A 16,337-nucleotide genomic window follows, 5' to 3' on the forward strand; every position below is an offset into this window, starting at 1 on the left:
TCTTCGTCTTTAAGTATGTTACATTCAGAAGGAAGATTTTTATACTAATATACATCCACTAGGTTACCAAAAGTGAATTTTAAGAAATTACTGTCCTTTTCAGAAATTCAAAATGCTTTATTTTAGATTCTGCATTTAAATGACTCAGGTGAATAGGGAGTAAAAGCAACACCTTTAGTAGCTTTGTCTGGATGGGCTTTTTACTTTTTAGGATCAAAACTGAAGAATAAATTAAAAATCAGCAGATTTCAACAATTATGTTTTTGCATAGGCCTACAAACTACAAAAAAAAGAAAAGATTAACCCTAAATGACATTAAAGCACCTAGAGAGTTGCAGTGACCCCTAAAGGGCTTCAAGAAAATAAATTGATTATTGCATGAAAGACTAGAACCAGACACACTGAAAATTTCAGGAACTGTTACATTTTCACTGGACACAGGAAAACATTTGGTGACAGGTTTGTTTGGGTTTTTTCATCATCCATGTGATGTTACCAGTGACTTAGGTGGAATTAAAGTAGTATCCCTACTTATTCTTTGGGTCCACTTGTTTGCAATCAACCATCTAGAACCTAGTCAGGACCCCAGGAGTAAAGAGGCAAAGTCTGATGAATGCTAAAACTTCTATGATCAAAACTTCACTTTGTAGACAAGGCTTGAAGACTTTCACTTAGTACCTCTTAATGACAAATTGCTAAGTCCATTTTATACTTATTCTAACAAGTTTAGTTATACTATTTCCAAGTCCATAGCAAGTATGAAGGAGCACATCAGTGGAGAAATGAGGTAACCTGCAGAGGCAGAAACACTGACTGCAGTTAAGAAATGAGAACTGACAGTTCAACAGTAGATGAGAACCATTGAAAATTAAGCCCCCTCCCCCCCCAAAAAAACCTTTAAAAACACAGCATTCTGTGACTATTGAAGAAAAGGGCAAATAAGTCTATAAACTTCATTGGATTTTATGAGCATCACTCTATTATAGAATTGTACTCTAAACTGATATTCACAAAGATGATTCAGAGTTATCATGAAAAAGGTTAAATTAAACTATATCTAGAGGACTTATGTAATGTGCTAAAGTCTCATGCCAACAGTTGCAATGGATAAAAGATACTTTTACTTTTTTTTTTTTACTGTTATAAGAAGTAGCCAGCTTACATGCAAATTGCTGTAAATTGCCAACTCCCCTTTAGGCCTCACTGTTTCAGTGCCATTTATTTTACCTAAAAATTACTTATACGTTGCCTTTGTGCAGTTTTCTGTGATATGTGTGATGGTCACTGAAAAATACTAATCTGATAATGACATAAGGCCCTATTATGTGTTCTGAATACTGAGGAAGTTAGAAATAAACCGGACAAGAGGCCTGCCTTCAGGAAGCTTGCCACCTGGTAGGGGAAATAAAATGTACACACAAATATTAAGCTGAATATAGTTTTCCACTAATCCTACCTGAATACCTCATAATTACAAAGTGACGATGGGTTTTCAAGGGCCATAGCTGGAATGCACCTGCCAAGTTATTAAGACTATAAGCATAGCCCAACTGCATGTTTTTCATATAAGGACCAGCCTGTGTAATTTCAGAGAGGTTCATCACCAGCAGATGGGCACGGGTGGGGAACACGAAGCCTTGAGGCCACTTGTGGCCTTCTAGGTCCTCGGCTTCAGCCTTTTGACTGAGTCCAGGTTTTTACAGAATAAATCCTTTTATTACGAGGATTTGTTCTGTGCAGTTTGGATTCGGTCAAAGGGTGGAACTTGAGGACCTAGAGGCCACATGCGCCTGGAGGTGGCAGATTCCCCTCCCCTGGCTTAGGGAATGGAATTTCAATATGTACCGCACGGAGGCAGCAAGCCACGGCCCGGTCAGGAGACAAAGTTCAGATTATTATAACTGTCCCTTTTGGTCACAACTCGGGCCTCAGTTTACCTAGTCTGTACAATGAGGGGGGTGGCCTGCACAGCCTCCCAGGCTCCTTTCCCGGTCTAAATAAGGATCCCCGGTAATGGTTAGGAGCCTTCATCAGGCTTCGGGATGGAGCCAGGCCCTGGGAAAGAATTCCTGAGGATGCCGCACTTAAACCGAGCTTCGGGGCCGCAGCCCGCATGCGCAGGGATGGACTTGGTTTGTGCAAGAAGAAGACCGCGGGAAATTCTCCCCCGCAGGGCTGGGAGGCTTCATCCAGTCCAAGCCGGCCGTGTGGTTCACATCAAACAGGCTGGAGACTAGTTCCATTAACAAGGCTAACGAGTAACTGGCTCCTCCCCAGGCATTTCCCGCTAGAATCCACTGAAAGGTGCAAAGAGAGGCCGCTTCCCTGTGTGTCCTGAAGGAAGCGCTGGATCTGACGTCATAGAGCCCGGGTTCGAATCTCCAGCTCGGCTTTTTTTTTTTTTTTTGGGGGGGGGGGGGCGGCGGTAATAGCGTCCTTCTCAAGGTCACGCAGCGAATGAGTGTCAGGGCCCAGGGTCACACTCAGTCCTAGGCCTCAGAGGCCCCAGCTCTGACACGACGCCACCGGGGCCTTTTTCATAGACGGCCTTCCAAGACTGAGTGAAGCTCCCCGGTTTACTCTTCTCCACGCCTCTAAATTGGCCAAAATGAGCCTCAGCCGACGGGGATTCAAGGTGGGGAAGGGGACGTCGACTCGGCGAGCGCGCCGCCTTCCCAGCCCCTCCAGGCCCGCCAGCCTCCGGCTCAGGCGCCGAGATCGAGCCCGGAGAGATCGATGCTCAGACACTTTGACCTCTGCAGGCTAGACTAGTGGCACCAGGAGCTAATGACTCCTCCGCCCCGCCCACCCCGTCCCACCCCGTCCCATCCCGTCCCGCTCAGAGCAAAGGGCGCTGGGTGCCGACAGTTTAGCTGAGTGGTCCAAGTTTCCCCTCCCCAACTCAGCCTCCACTCTGGTGCAAGCGACATGTCCGAGAAGGGGGACATTTTCCTCAGGGCCCGGGGCAGGACGCTGGACGCTTTCCACGAAGGTATGCTCATCCCCGGCCCCTTTCTCTCGGCCCGGGATGGGGGGGACGAGAAGGAGCCGAACGGAACCTTCGGAGCGCGGAGGCGGAGGGGGGGGAAGACGCATTTCTCGCCGGCCCTCTTTGGCTGATGCTCGAAGCAGCCCTGGGGGGCGGGAATAGTTGCCGCACGGCGTCCCCTAGCAACGGAGCTCTGGCCTCCGCACCTGCCTGCACCTTAGGAGGGTCCCCGGATCTCCACCGCACTTACTCCCCCCCCCCCCCAGAGGTCGGCCCTGGCCGCCCCGCCTCGCCCTCTACCCCGAAAACCCTCGTAGGCGAGGGGGCGGGGCGGGGCGGCCCGAGGGGCCATTCCTCTGGGACCGTCCTCCTAGCATTTATGGCCCTTCCCTCTTGAATCTGGGGAATTCCTAAGTCCCCTGCTGCGTAAAAAAGTTCCGGAAAAGTGCACCCATGCCCTGAGGACAGTCTTCGCCGGGGAGAGAGCTGGGGCCGCCCATTTCCTAGTGCTGGTCCGGGAACAGATGTTAAAAGAGGAGGATCTAAACCCCAAATATCCAAACACCACCCTCTATTAATAATTACTTGCCCCCTGGCTAAAACTCGTGTTTATTTTTTCCACCACTCAGAATGCCTTCCTCTTAAACGGCAAAAGCTGAAATTTTTAAAAAATGGATTGGGGGAGAAAATAGAGGATTTTGTTCCGTGTTGTTAACTGAAATAAAACCTTATTGGAAGTAGAATGAAGGCCTTTCACAGAGCCAGCCTCACAAAACAAAGTCTAGATTAGTTTTATTTAAGCACCTGCTAGGTGCATGGCACTGAAATCACTTACAAAAAAAGAAAGTTTTTGCCTTCCTGTGCTTAGGTTCCGGGTGGAGGTTGAGGCTGGGAGTGGTTACCACTTATTGACTGACAGCTAAATGTAAAGTAATTTGAGGAAGGAGAGCACTGATGTCTGGGAGGATAGCTTTGTCTAGCTAGTGGAGCATTAGCTCAGTATTGAATAGAGATTCTGAGCAATGAACCATGGGGCAGTTTGTGTGAAGGTGCTGAGATGGGAAATAAAATTATTATTGGCAATTAATTGAATATGAGGGGGAAAAGAGAGGGAAGGTTTAAAGATAATTACTAGATTGTAAACGTGGGTCATTGGAACAGTGTTGGCAGCAAATGGATAGTTTGGGTTCATCAATAGGATTAGGGTAGACATTAATGAGTTTCTTCAAGTTGCCCAGATGCAGATTCCAGAACATTTGTTGAGATATGACAGGTCAGCAAAGATATGTAAAAAGGATTTTAGAAATGAAACAGAATTTAGAGATAGAGTCAACCCCTTTTATTTTTAGATGAGGAAACCCAGATAAATTTCTAGGGATACCCTTCTCCCACTCCAAATTACACTCATGAGTTGGGTCCCCTGAAGTGCCCCTACTACCCTGGGTTCAAAGATACTCAGTGGATCTTCACTCCTAAAACTATAGCTCATGAGCCCCTACTACTGTTTACCTTTAATAGTCAGCTCAAAGGCGTTTAGGAAAAAGGCATGATAACAATAATAGTAACAAAATAGTCATTCCATAAAGCTGAAGCTCACTCTCCCACAAATAAACATGGTGTTAGTAAGAATCGTGGGAACACATTTATTTTTGTTCCTCTTTTGACTTTCGAGTGAATTGGATTCAATTGAGTGGAGTGAATTGTAGTGAGGCAGTGCTGACATTGGAATCCTATGGCAAGGTAAAGTCAACATGACTACGACCTTAGCCCTTTTAAACTATGTTTCAGTTTGAGGCACAGCCCATTCTGTGATTTTGGGATAGATAAGAATTGAGACAAAAGATGACCTAGTTTGCTATCACAAAAGAATCTGTTTGGGAGGTGAAGACCCTCAGAATTTCTGTTGCTATTTACAACCACTTTGAGCCATCAAAATCCAGACTAAGAGCTTGAGAGACATGGACTAGGACCTATTATTGGCCATTCCATAAAAGCCAGGGTCATTTGGGTTTAAAGGCATAAACAAGTAGCTTCATTTGAATCACAATGGACTTTTGTCCCTCCTTCCCCCTTCCCCCTCCCCTTCACTTGTAGTTCAAGAAATCATAAATAAAAACTTCTGACAGACCCAGAGGGGAGCTGTTTTTTTTTTCCATTTTTTAAAAATTAGTTTGTTTCCTTTTAGTTTACAGGATTCAATTCCACAATTCCTTGAGTTTTACATTTTGTCCCCCTCCTTCCCATTCCCCCCCCCCCATGGCAGCATGTAGTCAAGTATAGGATCTGTAAATACTATCACATTATACATTATATGACATTAGTCAGGTTATAAAGACGGAATGTATCAGATGGAATGAAAAATGGTAAAGAGGACATAAAACCAAACAAGAAAAGGAAAAAGATCAGGTATTTTGCTTCCATCTGGATATAAACTCAGTTCTTTCTAGTTCTTTCTCTGGATGCACACATTTCTCTCCATAATGAGTCTTTAGGGATTGACTTATATCACTTCATTGCTGAGAGGGGTCCAGTCTATCAAAGTTGGTCATCACATATAAGTTGTGTCTGTAATTGTGTACAAATTTCTCCTGGTTCTACTCTTCTCACTCAGCATCAGTTCATATAAGCCTCTCCGGGTAAATATGAAGACCGTCTGCTCCTCATTTCTTATAGCATGTATTCCATAACATGCATATGCCACAGCTGGTTCAGCCATTCCCCAATTGATGGGCACGAGGGGAGCCCTTTTAGAATAGAAAAAGGGGAGGGGGGAGGACTAAGCATTTATATTACAACTACATTTATATAGCTAAGTGCTTTTCTTAAAAATACAAATCCTAGTAATGCACCTACATAAGCAACAGTGGCCATATAATATCATATCTCTGAATTTCTCTCTTGAGGTGTTCTCATGCTCCTTCCTTCAGGAATATCATTTCTGCTGGGCTGGTTAGTTATCTGGCTTCCTGGGCCTGTCCTTTTGTGGGATGGCAATAGGTTACACAGGAACTCAGAATACCTTCAATTCAGTCTGGAAAGAATTCAGTAGGCCCAAGCAGACTTGGAGTCAGAATTGTAAAAGTTTGTTGTTATGTTTTACAGCGGGCAAGGGTCCTTATGGGACCTGCAAGTTTATTGTTACACTGTGCATCAGGCAGGAGTTCTTAGAGAACCTGCAAATTTAAAGAAGACATAGGCATAGTTTTTAAGGAGTTTAGGCAATTAATCAGATGTCAATTATGCTAACTAGGTGAGTAAGGGTGGGATTAGGGAGGAGTTAAGGAGTGGTCAGTGCTTAAAGGAACGTGCACTTTTAATGTCAACTTGAAGGTGTGTTGCCCATAGTTCACTGGGAAATAGCCCAAGGAGGGGCTACCTAGAGGTGTGATTTTAGGCTTGAAATGTCACTAGTGGTCAAGGGCTGACTGAGAAGTGCCTAATCTGCTACCCATCAGTGTCATGTTTGACAAGATGGATATTGGGAACCAAGGCTAACAGAGACTCAGTATGTGTATAATTGGCTAAGGAGTTAACCTATAGATAGGTCATTCAAGGATTCATGGGGCAGCTAGCCACTTACTAAGGGGAGATAACATTTGCCTAAGCTAAAATGTTTATAGATGGTTTAGTGAAGGATTCATAGGTGTAGCTTGTTATGGTTCCAAGCAGAAATAAACAATTCATAGGGTTGTTGCTGGGCAGAGTGCAGCAGGGGGAAGGGGGAGAGTTAATGCTCTGAGGCTGTGGGGGGGGGAGGATGTGATTTTACAGACTGGTTTTACAAATTGATTTTTACAAACTGATATTACAGACTGATGTTACAAACTAATATTACAAACATAGATCTCAAGCACCCCATCAGTCCTACCCTGTGAAGATCTGCTAAGACTTGTAATCTGTTAAATATATATAGTTGATTCTCTTCTCTGTTGCTGGCCTTGTAGCCAGGGCCATTACTGAGCAAGTAGGGAGAAGGGCCACACTCCTCAAAACTGCTTCCTACTCTGATGTTGGCAAACTTGCTTTATAAGGACCACTAGGGATGTGACCAGTCTGGATGGTAGCCTGACTCATTCCATCACAGAGAATTCCTTCTCACTTTATAAAGGTGATAAAATCTCTGTGCTTCAGTTGACACATCAATACTTCAGTTCTCTGCTACTTGCCTTCTTCTCTGATTTCAGTTATGTTTGGGTAAAAACCAATCAGCTTCTTCCCCTCCCCAAATTAAATTGCCCAAGTAATATAGGTAGTGAATAACTTAAGCTAACTTGAACCCAGATCTTCCAGATACCTTGTCAAGTGCTCTTGCTTTGTTATACTGTCTCTCAAATTTGAGAGTTATCTTCTTAGAGATGATAATTGAACCCCTGGGAATTGATGAGTTCACCATGGGAAAGAATATGGATTAAAAAAAAGTCCTTGCTAAGAATAGAGGCTTGGGAAACATGTTCATTTGGAGATGAGAGATAGATGATGATTGGTTAAGGGAGATTGGGAAGGAAAAGTCAGACAGTTCCTAGGAGAATTAGGACAAAGCAGGGATCATGGAAGCCTGGAGAGTTAGGTCTTTGTGAACTATAGATCTGTATGAAGAGGTCACCCACTAAGAGGGTTAGGGTTGCTCTGGAGACCCCAAAATACCAACACGCTGGGTCCTGCTGAATTCGACTCCAGTCTTCTCAGCCAAAGAAAAGTAAAATTTATTAAAAGTTCGCTTGCATTAGACACAGATTAAGTCTATGCTAGGTCATTCTATGGTGTTCTCACAAACTTGAAGACAAGACAGGGTCTTATATACAGAAGGTTTTGGGAGGAATCTAGGGATAGTCTAGGGGAGGATTTTGGGAATCATCTTCAGGAGGAGTTAATGAGGTTAGAGTGATTAAGGGTGGGAAGTCACTGGAGACTACATTCAATGGTGGGCTAGGCCAGTTCAAGGGTGGATCTGATATTTTAATAGGTGGGAAGTCTAGTAACAGAACTGCTTCATCAAATGGAATGATTCAGTCAAGACTCCAAGGGAGGTTCCCAGAGCCTGTACCTCAAGGAGAGGTCAAGGGGGCTCCCAGAGCCCATACCTCATCATATAGAAAATATAGAACTCACAAATAATGGCCTTGATTTTCTCATTAAAGTATGGAATAAGGGTCTACTTAAAGAGTGGTATGTATGGATAATGTAGAAGGTTTTAGCAGGAAGTAAAAGATTTGGAATAGCTGCTTGGAATCGTATGGGTCAGGGAAAAGCAAGGATTTTTCTGTAGCAATGAGTATTCAATAATATATATTGAGCTCAGTGAGAGAAGCTGTATGTCTTTTAGTAATGTTCAGTGGTACAGTAGTTTGCATGGAAGAAGTTTGTGGTTTGCCAAGATGTGAATGAAAATACGATTAGAGACCAAAGGATTCAAAGGCAGAGGTCAGTGTGTAATTAACTAGTCAACAATAGGATTCAATTGTGAAGGAAGGAAATGAAAGCCTAGAGCTAGGCTGATTGAGTGGGAGAATATGGCATACTAGAAGGGCTGAAGTCACAATGAGTACAAATAATAGGACAAAGAGAGTTAGGAAGAATGAAGCAGAGAAAGAGATGGAGGAAGGATAAGGAGCTGTGATCAAAGAAAAGAATTTGAGTAAGATCTTGGAGGTAGCACTGATGAGATATAGGCTCTGGGGACCCCCTCAAGCTCTCCATTTGAGGAGGCATTTGCCTGAGTCCATAAGCCTTTCATTATAGCTCCACCCAAGTCTATTACTAGCCCAACCCTCCATTGTCCAGCTAGCCCCCACCCTTGATCCTCCCAAAATATCTATACCCAAATCTCATTACCCTTAGATTAGCCTAGCCCTCCATTGTCTGTCATCTCCAGGTAGCCTCCAGCTACTTCTCACCCTTAATCTCTCATTACTGGAGTCTGACCTCATTTAATTCCTCTTGAAGACCCTCCCAATCTCATTACTGGAGTACAACCTCATTGACTCTGGAAGACCCTCTCCAAACTCCTCCTCTAGATCACCCCTAGATTCCTTTCGCAACCTTTCTGTATATAAGACCCCATCTTCTCCATGAGAAGAGAGAGCCAGAGAATTATCTAATGCAAACTCCTTCTGTGTCAGATGACTTGTGCAGTACAAGCATCAGATACAGAGGCTCCTTAAGAGTCTACCCATCATGGCAAACCTTTACAAAACTTTGCTTTACTTTGGCTGAGAGAAGACTTGAGTCAAATTCATTCAACAGGACCCATCGTGTTGGTATTTTGGGGTCTTGCATATCCCTAAACCTTAAACTTCAATAGCACAATTAAGAGTCATAGCAAAACCTAAGGTTTGACCATCCTTGTGTTTACTGAGTTAAAGATATATAGGAGGTTGATGGACTGGGAAACCAGTAAGTTCCAAGGGATATCAGTTTTTGTATTTAAGTTCTTAAGTTTGAAAGAAGGCATTGGGGTAGAGAGAAAAGACTCCTGTGTACCATCCAGAAATGTAAATATTGGCCCATAGTTTCATAGGATTTCATGCCAAAACTTGATAACTGCTAATGCAAACATGTAAATATAAAGAATTTAATTGAGTCTCCTCGTTTGGGAAAAGGGGCATGATGCTTTCTTTTCCCCAGTCCTGTCTTATATAAAACCCGAATGCAAACTGTCTTGGGATCATAGATTTATAGCAGGAAGGCATCCCAAAGATTATATAGTATAACCCCGCATTCTAAAGTTGAAGAAAATGAGACTAATAGGAAAAGTAATTTGTTGAAAGTCACTCAGGTTGTAAGAAGCAGATCCTCTGGACTCAAACCCCAGGACCTTTGATTCCAAGCCTCATTCTCTTTCTATTGAGGTTTTGATGGGGTGCTTGGGATCTATGTTTGTAAAATCTATTTGTAAACTCAGTTTGTAATACCAGTTTGTAACATCAGTAATTATGGGGTGCTTGGGATCTACATTTGTAACATCAGTCTGTAACACTTTGTAATATCAATTTGTAAAACCAGTTTGTAAAATCACACTCCATTCCCGCCCCCCAGTCTCACAGCATTAACTCAGTCCCTTCTTCCCCCTCCCCCAACCCAGCTTCAAAGCATTAATTGTGCCCAGCAACAACTCGTGAATTGTTTATCTCAGCCTTGAAACACTAACAAGCTATACCTATCAATCCTTCACAAAAGTATCTATAAACATTCCAGTTTAGTCGACTATTATCTTCCCCCTTTGTATAGTGCTTCCTTGCCCCCATTAATCCTTCAATACCCCCTTAACTCCATAAGTCATTATCTTTCCCTAACCTTGGTTTCCAGACATCAATCCTGTCAATCGTGACACTGATAGGTGGCAGACTGGGCACTTCTCCATCAGTCCTTGACTGTTCACTGACTTAGTAATGTTTCAAGCCTAAAACCACACCTCTAGGTAGCACCCCCTTGGTCTTTTTGCCAGTGAATCATGAGTACTACAACTGAGCAGTTACATCAAGCATGTATGCCCCTTTAAACACCGGCTCCACCTTGTCCCCACCTTAACTCCTCCCTAATCCCATCCTTAATCACCTAGTTAGCATAATTGTCAGGGGTTCTACTATGGATGATTCTATATAAACTTTAATTCTACCCCTTTAAGGTTGCAGGTCCGCTAAGGATCCTTGCCTGCTGTAAAGCATATAATAAACCGTTTTCAACTCTGACTCCAAGTAAGGCTGAGCTGAATTCTTTCCAGACTGAATCGAAGGTTCTGGTCTTAAGATAAGATCAAGAGCCCCTGCTGAACCTAATAGCCAACCCTTATCAGTTTGGGGTTTAGGGGTGCTAGAGACCCCAGAATACCTGTACATCATGTCTTGCCGCAGAAATTTGATTCAAGCCATCTCTCAGCCAAAGGAAAACAAAGTTTATTAAAGATGTGCCATAACTGGTAAACTTTTAAGGATCGTCAGTATTTGTGATGCTTGTATTGGACAAGCAGGCCAGAACAATCTGACACAGACTGAGTCCGTGGTAAATTAAATCTGAGCCCCTTCATGGAGGCAAGATGGATCTTACATACAGAAAGACTGTGGGAGGGATCTAGGGGTGGTCTAGAGAAGGGGTTTGGGGAGGGTCTTGAGGAACTGAGGTTATACTCCAGGAATGGGATTAAGGCTGGGAAATAGCTGAAGGCTACCTGGAGATGACAGACCATGGAGGGCTAGGCTAGTTTAAGGGTAACAGATTTGAGTATAGATATTTTGAAAGGATCTAGGGCTGGAAGTAACTGGACAATGGAGGGCTAGGCTAGGTTAAGAGTAACAGAGGTATGGGCCTAGCTTATGGACTCAGGCAAATGCCTCAAGTGGAAAGATTCAAAGGCCTTTCCAGAGCCTAAACCTCATCATTTCTACTACATAAAACTTCCTTGAATAGGAAGTAGCTTCCTTTAGTCTGCAGGATAAAATGTAAACCTTTCTGTTTAGCATTTAAAGCCCATTAGAATGTAATCACTAGTTATATTTTTCAGCTTCATTTGGATATTATTTCTCCTCTTGCATTCTGTCTTTCTACCAAACTGGCCTTCTCTCTGTTCCTCACTCATAGTACTCCATCTCCTGTGTCCATGCCAAACCTGGGGCATTTCCTCCTTATCTCTGCTGCAGTTTGGGGTGCTGGCAATCCCAAAATGCAAGGGTATAGGGGTTCTGGACCTGCCTCAATCCTTCCAGTCAAAGTAGGGAGTTTATTGTGATACCAGTAGAAGTGAGATGTAATTTAATGGGAGCAAGATTGGTACTTATATAGAAAAGACTGTGAGAAGATCTGAATGGGATTAGGGAGTGGCAGGTAGCCTGGGGTGGGCCAGAGTCAGGCAATGAAAGGAGGTAAGTGGTCTGAGCCACAGTAAAAAGGATTATTGAGTATCTAGGTAGACTGAGATAGGCTGGTTTCTTCAGGGGAAATTCCAGTGACCCGAGCTGCTAAAAATGTGTAGGAAAATTTAGAGGTTTTTCCTTTTAGGGGTATGGATCCCATTACCCCATCACATCTGCCTCATAAATTCCCTGTTTCCTATGAGGTATAGGTCAGGCACCATCTTCTGTATGAGACCTTTCCTGATCTCCCCAACTACTAGTGCCCTTTTTCCCCTATTGTACATTGTATTTAACTACTTGTATATTTGTATTAACTTTATATGTATCTTGAGTTGTATTATGACAATGTATTATTGTATTATGATTATGTATTTTTATATTATCTTGAATTGAACTGTATATGTATATCTTTGTGTGTGTGAGTGTGTGTGTATGTACATACATTTATTTTACCATATCAAATTCTTCAGTTTGAAAAGCTACAAGCCAAGACCAAAGTAGAGGGAGTGTTGGTGCATGATTTTCTGTTTGCAGATGATTGTGCATTCAATGCAGCCTCTGAAGCTGAGATGCAACAAAGTATGGATCAATTCTCTGCTGCTTGTGCAAATTTTGACCTAACAATTAACACCAAGAAAACTCAGGTGCTTCATCAGCTACCACCACACCATGAATACCAGGAACCATCAGTTACAGGACATTGGAGAAGTTTTGAGTGTTGTGGATAAGTTCACTTACAAGCATTCGAACTCTGCTTCAGAGAATGGACTGGCCACGTTGTTTGAATGCAAAATGGACACTTGTCAAAAGGACTATTTGATGAAGAACTGTAATGGGAAGGGGAATTTGAAGACCTTCCTTGATTTGCAGATTTTTCATTGCCCCCTGTTGCAGCAAGCACCCCAGCGTCCCCAGGGTGGCTGCTCACACAGGTTCTTGGATCTGCTTTGTTAAAGGAAAGCAACTCAAAATGGGTTGACAAGCTTACTTTAATCAGTCAGACATATATCGTTTACCTTGTTCAGGAGAAAAGGTCAGCACCCTGAACCTCAAAGCATACAGGCATAATTATCAAGACAGAAACATCAAGTAGACAGATTTCCAAACTGTCCAACCATTACATCCATACCCAGTCAACATCTGGGTTTCCACATTCTGGGTTTTTCAAAGCCGGGGGACTCTCAACGGCTTCCCAGAATTCACATCAAATCACAGAACACTTCTCAAAGTGAGTCCCAAAACAAAGCTACACATCAGGGCTTATATAGCCTTCTCCTGGCTCAGAGAATGTAACAACCTTATTGACCCACTGGCCAATCAAAAAGTATCTACTGAAAAACAAGCCTCCTCCACCCCAGGCTCCAGGTGCACGTTAGCCTAGGGGCAGGGAAGATCTTTAAATCTGCATTTCCATTACACCCCCCTAATAGACTGAATGTAATCACATGGAGCCTGTGGTGGGAGGAGTTTGCTGAAGGGTGGAGCAGAGCCCACAGGAAGTGGAGTCAGAACAGTTAGAGCTGGAAGAAGGAGAGGACTAAGGAGACAGCTAGCCTCTAAAGTGTTGGTTTGTGGGAAGGCTAAAGGATGGTGTGACTCTATAGTGTTATGGTCTATTAACTCTTTTTTGCTACTATGATGGATTCAGCTTACTGGTTTTGTGATTAGGTTTTCTGATATGTGAATAAATGTTTTGCCTCTGTCTCCTACATGGAGAGTTTGTTATATTTTGCGTTTGAGCACTATATTGGTATATTTATAGTTGATGTCAGCGCTGTGAATATTGCATTGGCGCTGCGAGAACTCAACACAGGGCAAGCGTTCACATGGTGGTCAGAAGAAGTGATACAAGGACACTCTCAAAATCTCAAGAACTTTGGAATTGGTTGTGTGACATGGGAGACACTGGCACAGGACCACTCACCAAGACATGCCCACATTAGAGAAGGTGCTGTGCTCTGTGAGCAAGGCAGAATTGAAACAACTCAAAAGAAATACAGGAAGCACAAATTTAGCGTATCCACCCCAAATATTCACACGGACTATTTGTGCCCGACCTGTGGTAAAGCATTCTGAGCTCATATTGGTCTGATCAGCCACAGTAGGATACATTGAAACTTGATTGTAACATAGTATTGTCATTTTGGTTCTCTTGGAGAATGAAGGACAAAAACCAACCAACAAATATGCATACATATTATAATTTGTTACCTTCCCCATCAGAATGTAAGTAAATTCACTGTGATTAGGGGTTATTTTATTTGTATTTGTAATCCTAGTGCCTAGCACAGTGCCTGACACTTGGTAGGCACTTAATACTATTTTGTTGTTAATTAAGCCCTTACCATGTGTCCAACACTGTGCTGAGTACTTAAGATGAAAATATAGTCAGGACACCTATCGGGGTGTGATGGCAGGAAGTCATTTCCCAGGGATGGTGAATGGAACTATGTGGCATTTCTTCTAACCCAGCCTTGTCTGAGGCAATTGTGTCATTCTGATTGCCATTCTGAAAGGGAGCATAAGAGGCAAGATGGAAAATGACCCAATGAAGATTAGGATGGCTTAGCTCACATAAAATGTGGTAATCAGTTCATAGAGAAGGTAGTAAATTGTAATAAGTGCATAGGAAAGGAACTGTTCAAAAATATTCTAAGAATTCCAACAGAACATATTAGGGAGGAGCCAGAATCAAAGAAGGCAGCACTGAGGAGATGGGATCAGAAATGGATCTTGAAAGTCAGTATCTTTACAGGTGGAACTGGCAGGAGGGAACCATGTAGACAGGCAAAAACACTGAGGTGGAAAAGCATAAAATTCATTACAGATGGAAACGAATGGTCCGATTTGACTTTTTCATTGTATGTAAAGGGTTATTATAAAGGGGTGAAATAGATCTTGGGAAGTAAGTTGGAACCAAATTCTGGAGGGCTTTGAATAACAGACCTAGGGTGCTTTGTATTTGATAGCCAGTGGGAAACTACTGAAAATTTTTGAGTAGACTATGTATATAGTATAGTATAGACTATGCACAAAGGATTAAGAGAAACAATTATGGCATGAAATTGTCATGGAAAGAAGGAAATGACACCTTTGCCCACCACTTTAAGTTTGAGTAGGATCTATATGTAAATAAATATAGAAAGAATCACGGAGAGAAATTTCAGCAAATTTGCACAATTTTCATTAGCAAATGAATCTTGTAGAAGGGGAACTGTAAGGGCACTTACTGGTTTGTCTTGAGGGTTATGTTAAAGAGTGGTGAAAAAAAGGTTCAGTGCAGCTCCCTGGAAGGAAAGGAAGAAAGGAGATACTGGCAAGTGCAGATAATATAAAAACAATACGTAAAAATTTTATTTTAAAAACATTTTAAGTTAAAAAAGATCAAATGGGTAAGATGATCCCCTATTTTGAAGGCCTTAGAAAGCTAGGCAGGAGAGTTTCAGTGTTGTGAGGGATAACTTGCAGTGAAGTTTCCCCATTCTGAACATCCTATATACATTCTTATTACTTGGTTATATTTTGTAACTAAGTTCAGTATTATTTCCCCATATATATATGTAGGTCATTGTGTATTTCAAGGTAATGTAAGAGATATTGAGTATTAATACAATTGGTTGGATTAACTATTGAGACCAAGTTAGAGGTGTTTTAGTTGAAGGAACTGGGGATGTTTAGTTTAGAGAAGATTTAAGTGGGACACAATAATCCTCAGCAAAGAATTGCTATGTGGAAAAGGGATTAGATTTGTTGTGCTTGGCCCTAGAGGGCAGGAATAGTAGCCGTAGGCAAAGGTAGTAGATTTTGATTCAACTTCAGGAAAAAATTCCTACAATTATCCAGATAATAGAATGGGCCACGTCTAGGGGGGAAGTAAATTCCCTGTCACAGAGGTCTTTAGGCAGAGTCTGGGTGATCAGTTGTTTGAAATATTAGTGCCCAGAGGCCTGGTCCAATTCCTAAGATTCCCTTCTATAATTTGATAAACAGTTATTTATTGAATATCTACCACATAGAAAGTATGATGTTAGATATTTATTATATGAGATACAAAGAATAAAAGATAGCATCCTTTTCTTTAAGAAGCTTGTCACTTATATTTTTTTAATTTCTAACTGCTCCAACCTCCTCTCATTTACCCAGCTTCTATGCCTTTCCTTTATGCTAAAATTCTTTAAGCTGCTATAGTCAAAGCCACATAACTGATACTTACTACCAAAAGCTACACTCCAGTTTCTAATGTTTTTCAGGGGAAGGATTTGAAGGATTGTGAACGACTGGGAAGATGTTTGATAAAACTGGGAAAGACACCTGGAAATGAATGGTTTTATACACTATCAGTATTTGACAGTAAAGATAAAAAACCTGGACTACAACACTGAGCTCCTGCTTCCAGGTATACTGTTCAGGTATGGAAGGCTCCCTAGGATCAAAGCCAGGACCCCTTTTTCTCATTCTTTAGATACTACAAATCATTTCTCTTAATTTTCTCCTTTCTGTAG

At 42.3% G+C, this 16,337-nt stretch overlaps 1 protein-coding gene across 3 annotated transcripts in view; it reads left to right on the forward strand.

The window, feature by feature from the left end:
- The first annotated feature begins 2,789 nt into the window (after positions 1-2,789).
- Positions 2,790-16,337, forward strand: part of CPPED1 (calcineurin like phosphoesterase domain containing 1) — a 126,672-nt gene continuing 113,124 nt past the window's right edge. The window contains exon 1 of one of the 3 annotated variants that reach the window (XM_069086178.1): positions 2,790-2,992. In XM_069086178.1, the coding sequence (XP_068942279.1) occupies positions 2,929-2,992 (64 nt within the window). In that variant the 5' untranslated portion in view covers positions 2,790-2,928. The remainder of the gene's footprint in view (positions 2,993-16,337) is intronic. The other 2 variants (XM_069086167.1, XM_069086158.1) reach the window with 2 other exon arrangements.

The sequence above is a fragment of the Petaurus breviceps genome, unplaced genomic scaffold (assembly GCF_028583685.1).
Source record: "Petaurus breviceps papuanus isolate PSGF00001 unplaced genomic scaffold, PetGlider_PUasm1.0 118, whole genome shotgun sequence".
NCBI lineage: Eukaryota > Metazoa > Chordata > Mammalia > Diprotodontia > Petauridae > Petaurus > Petaurus breviceps.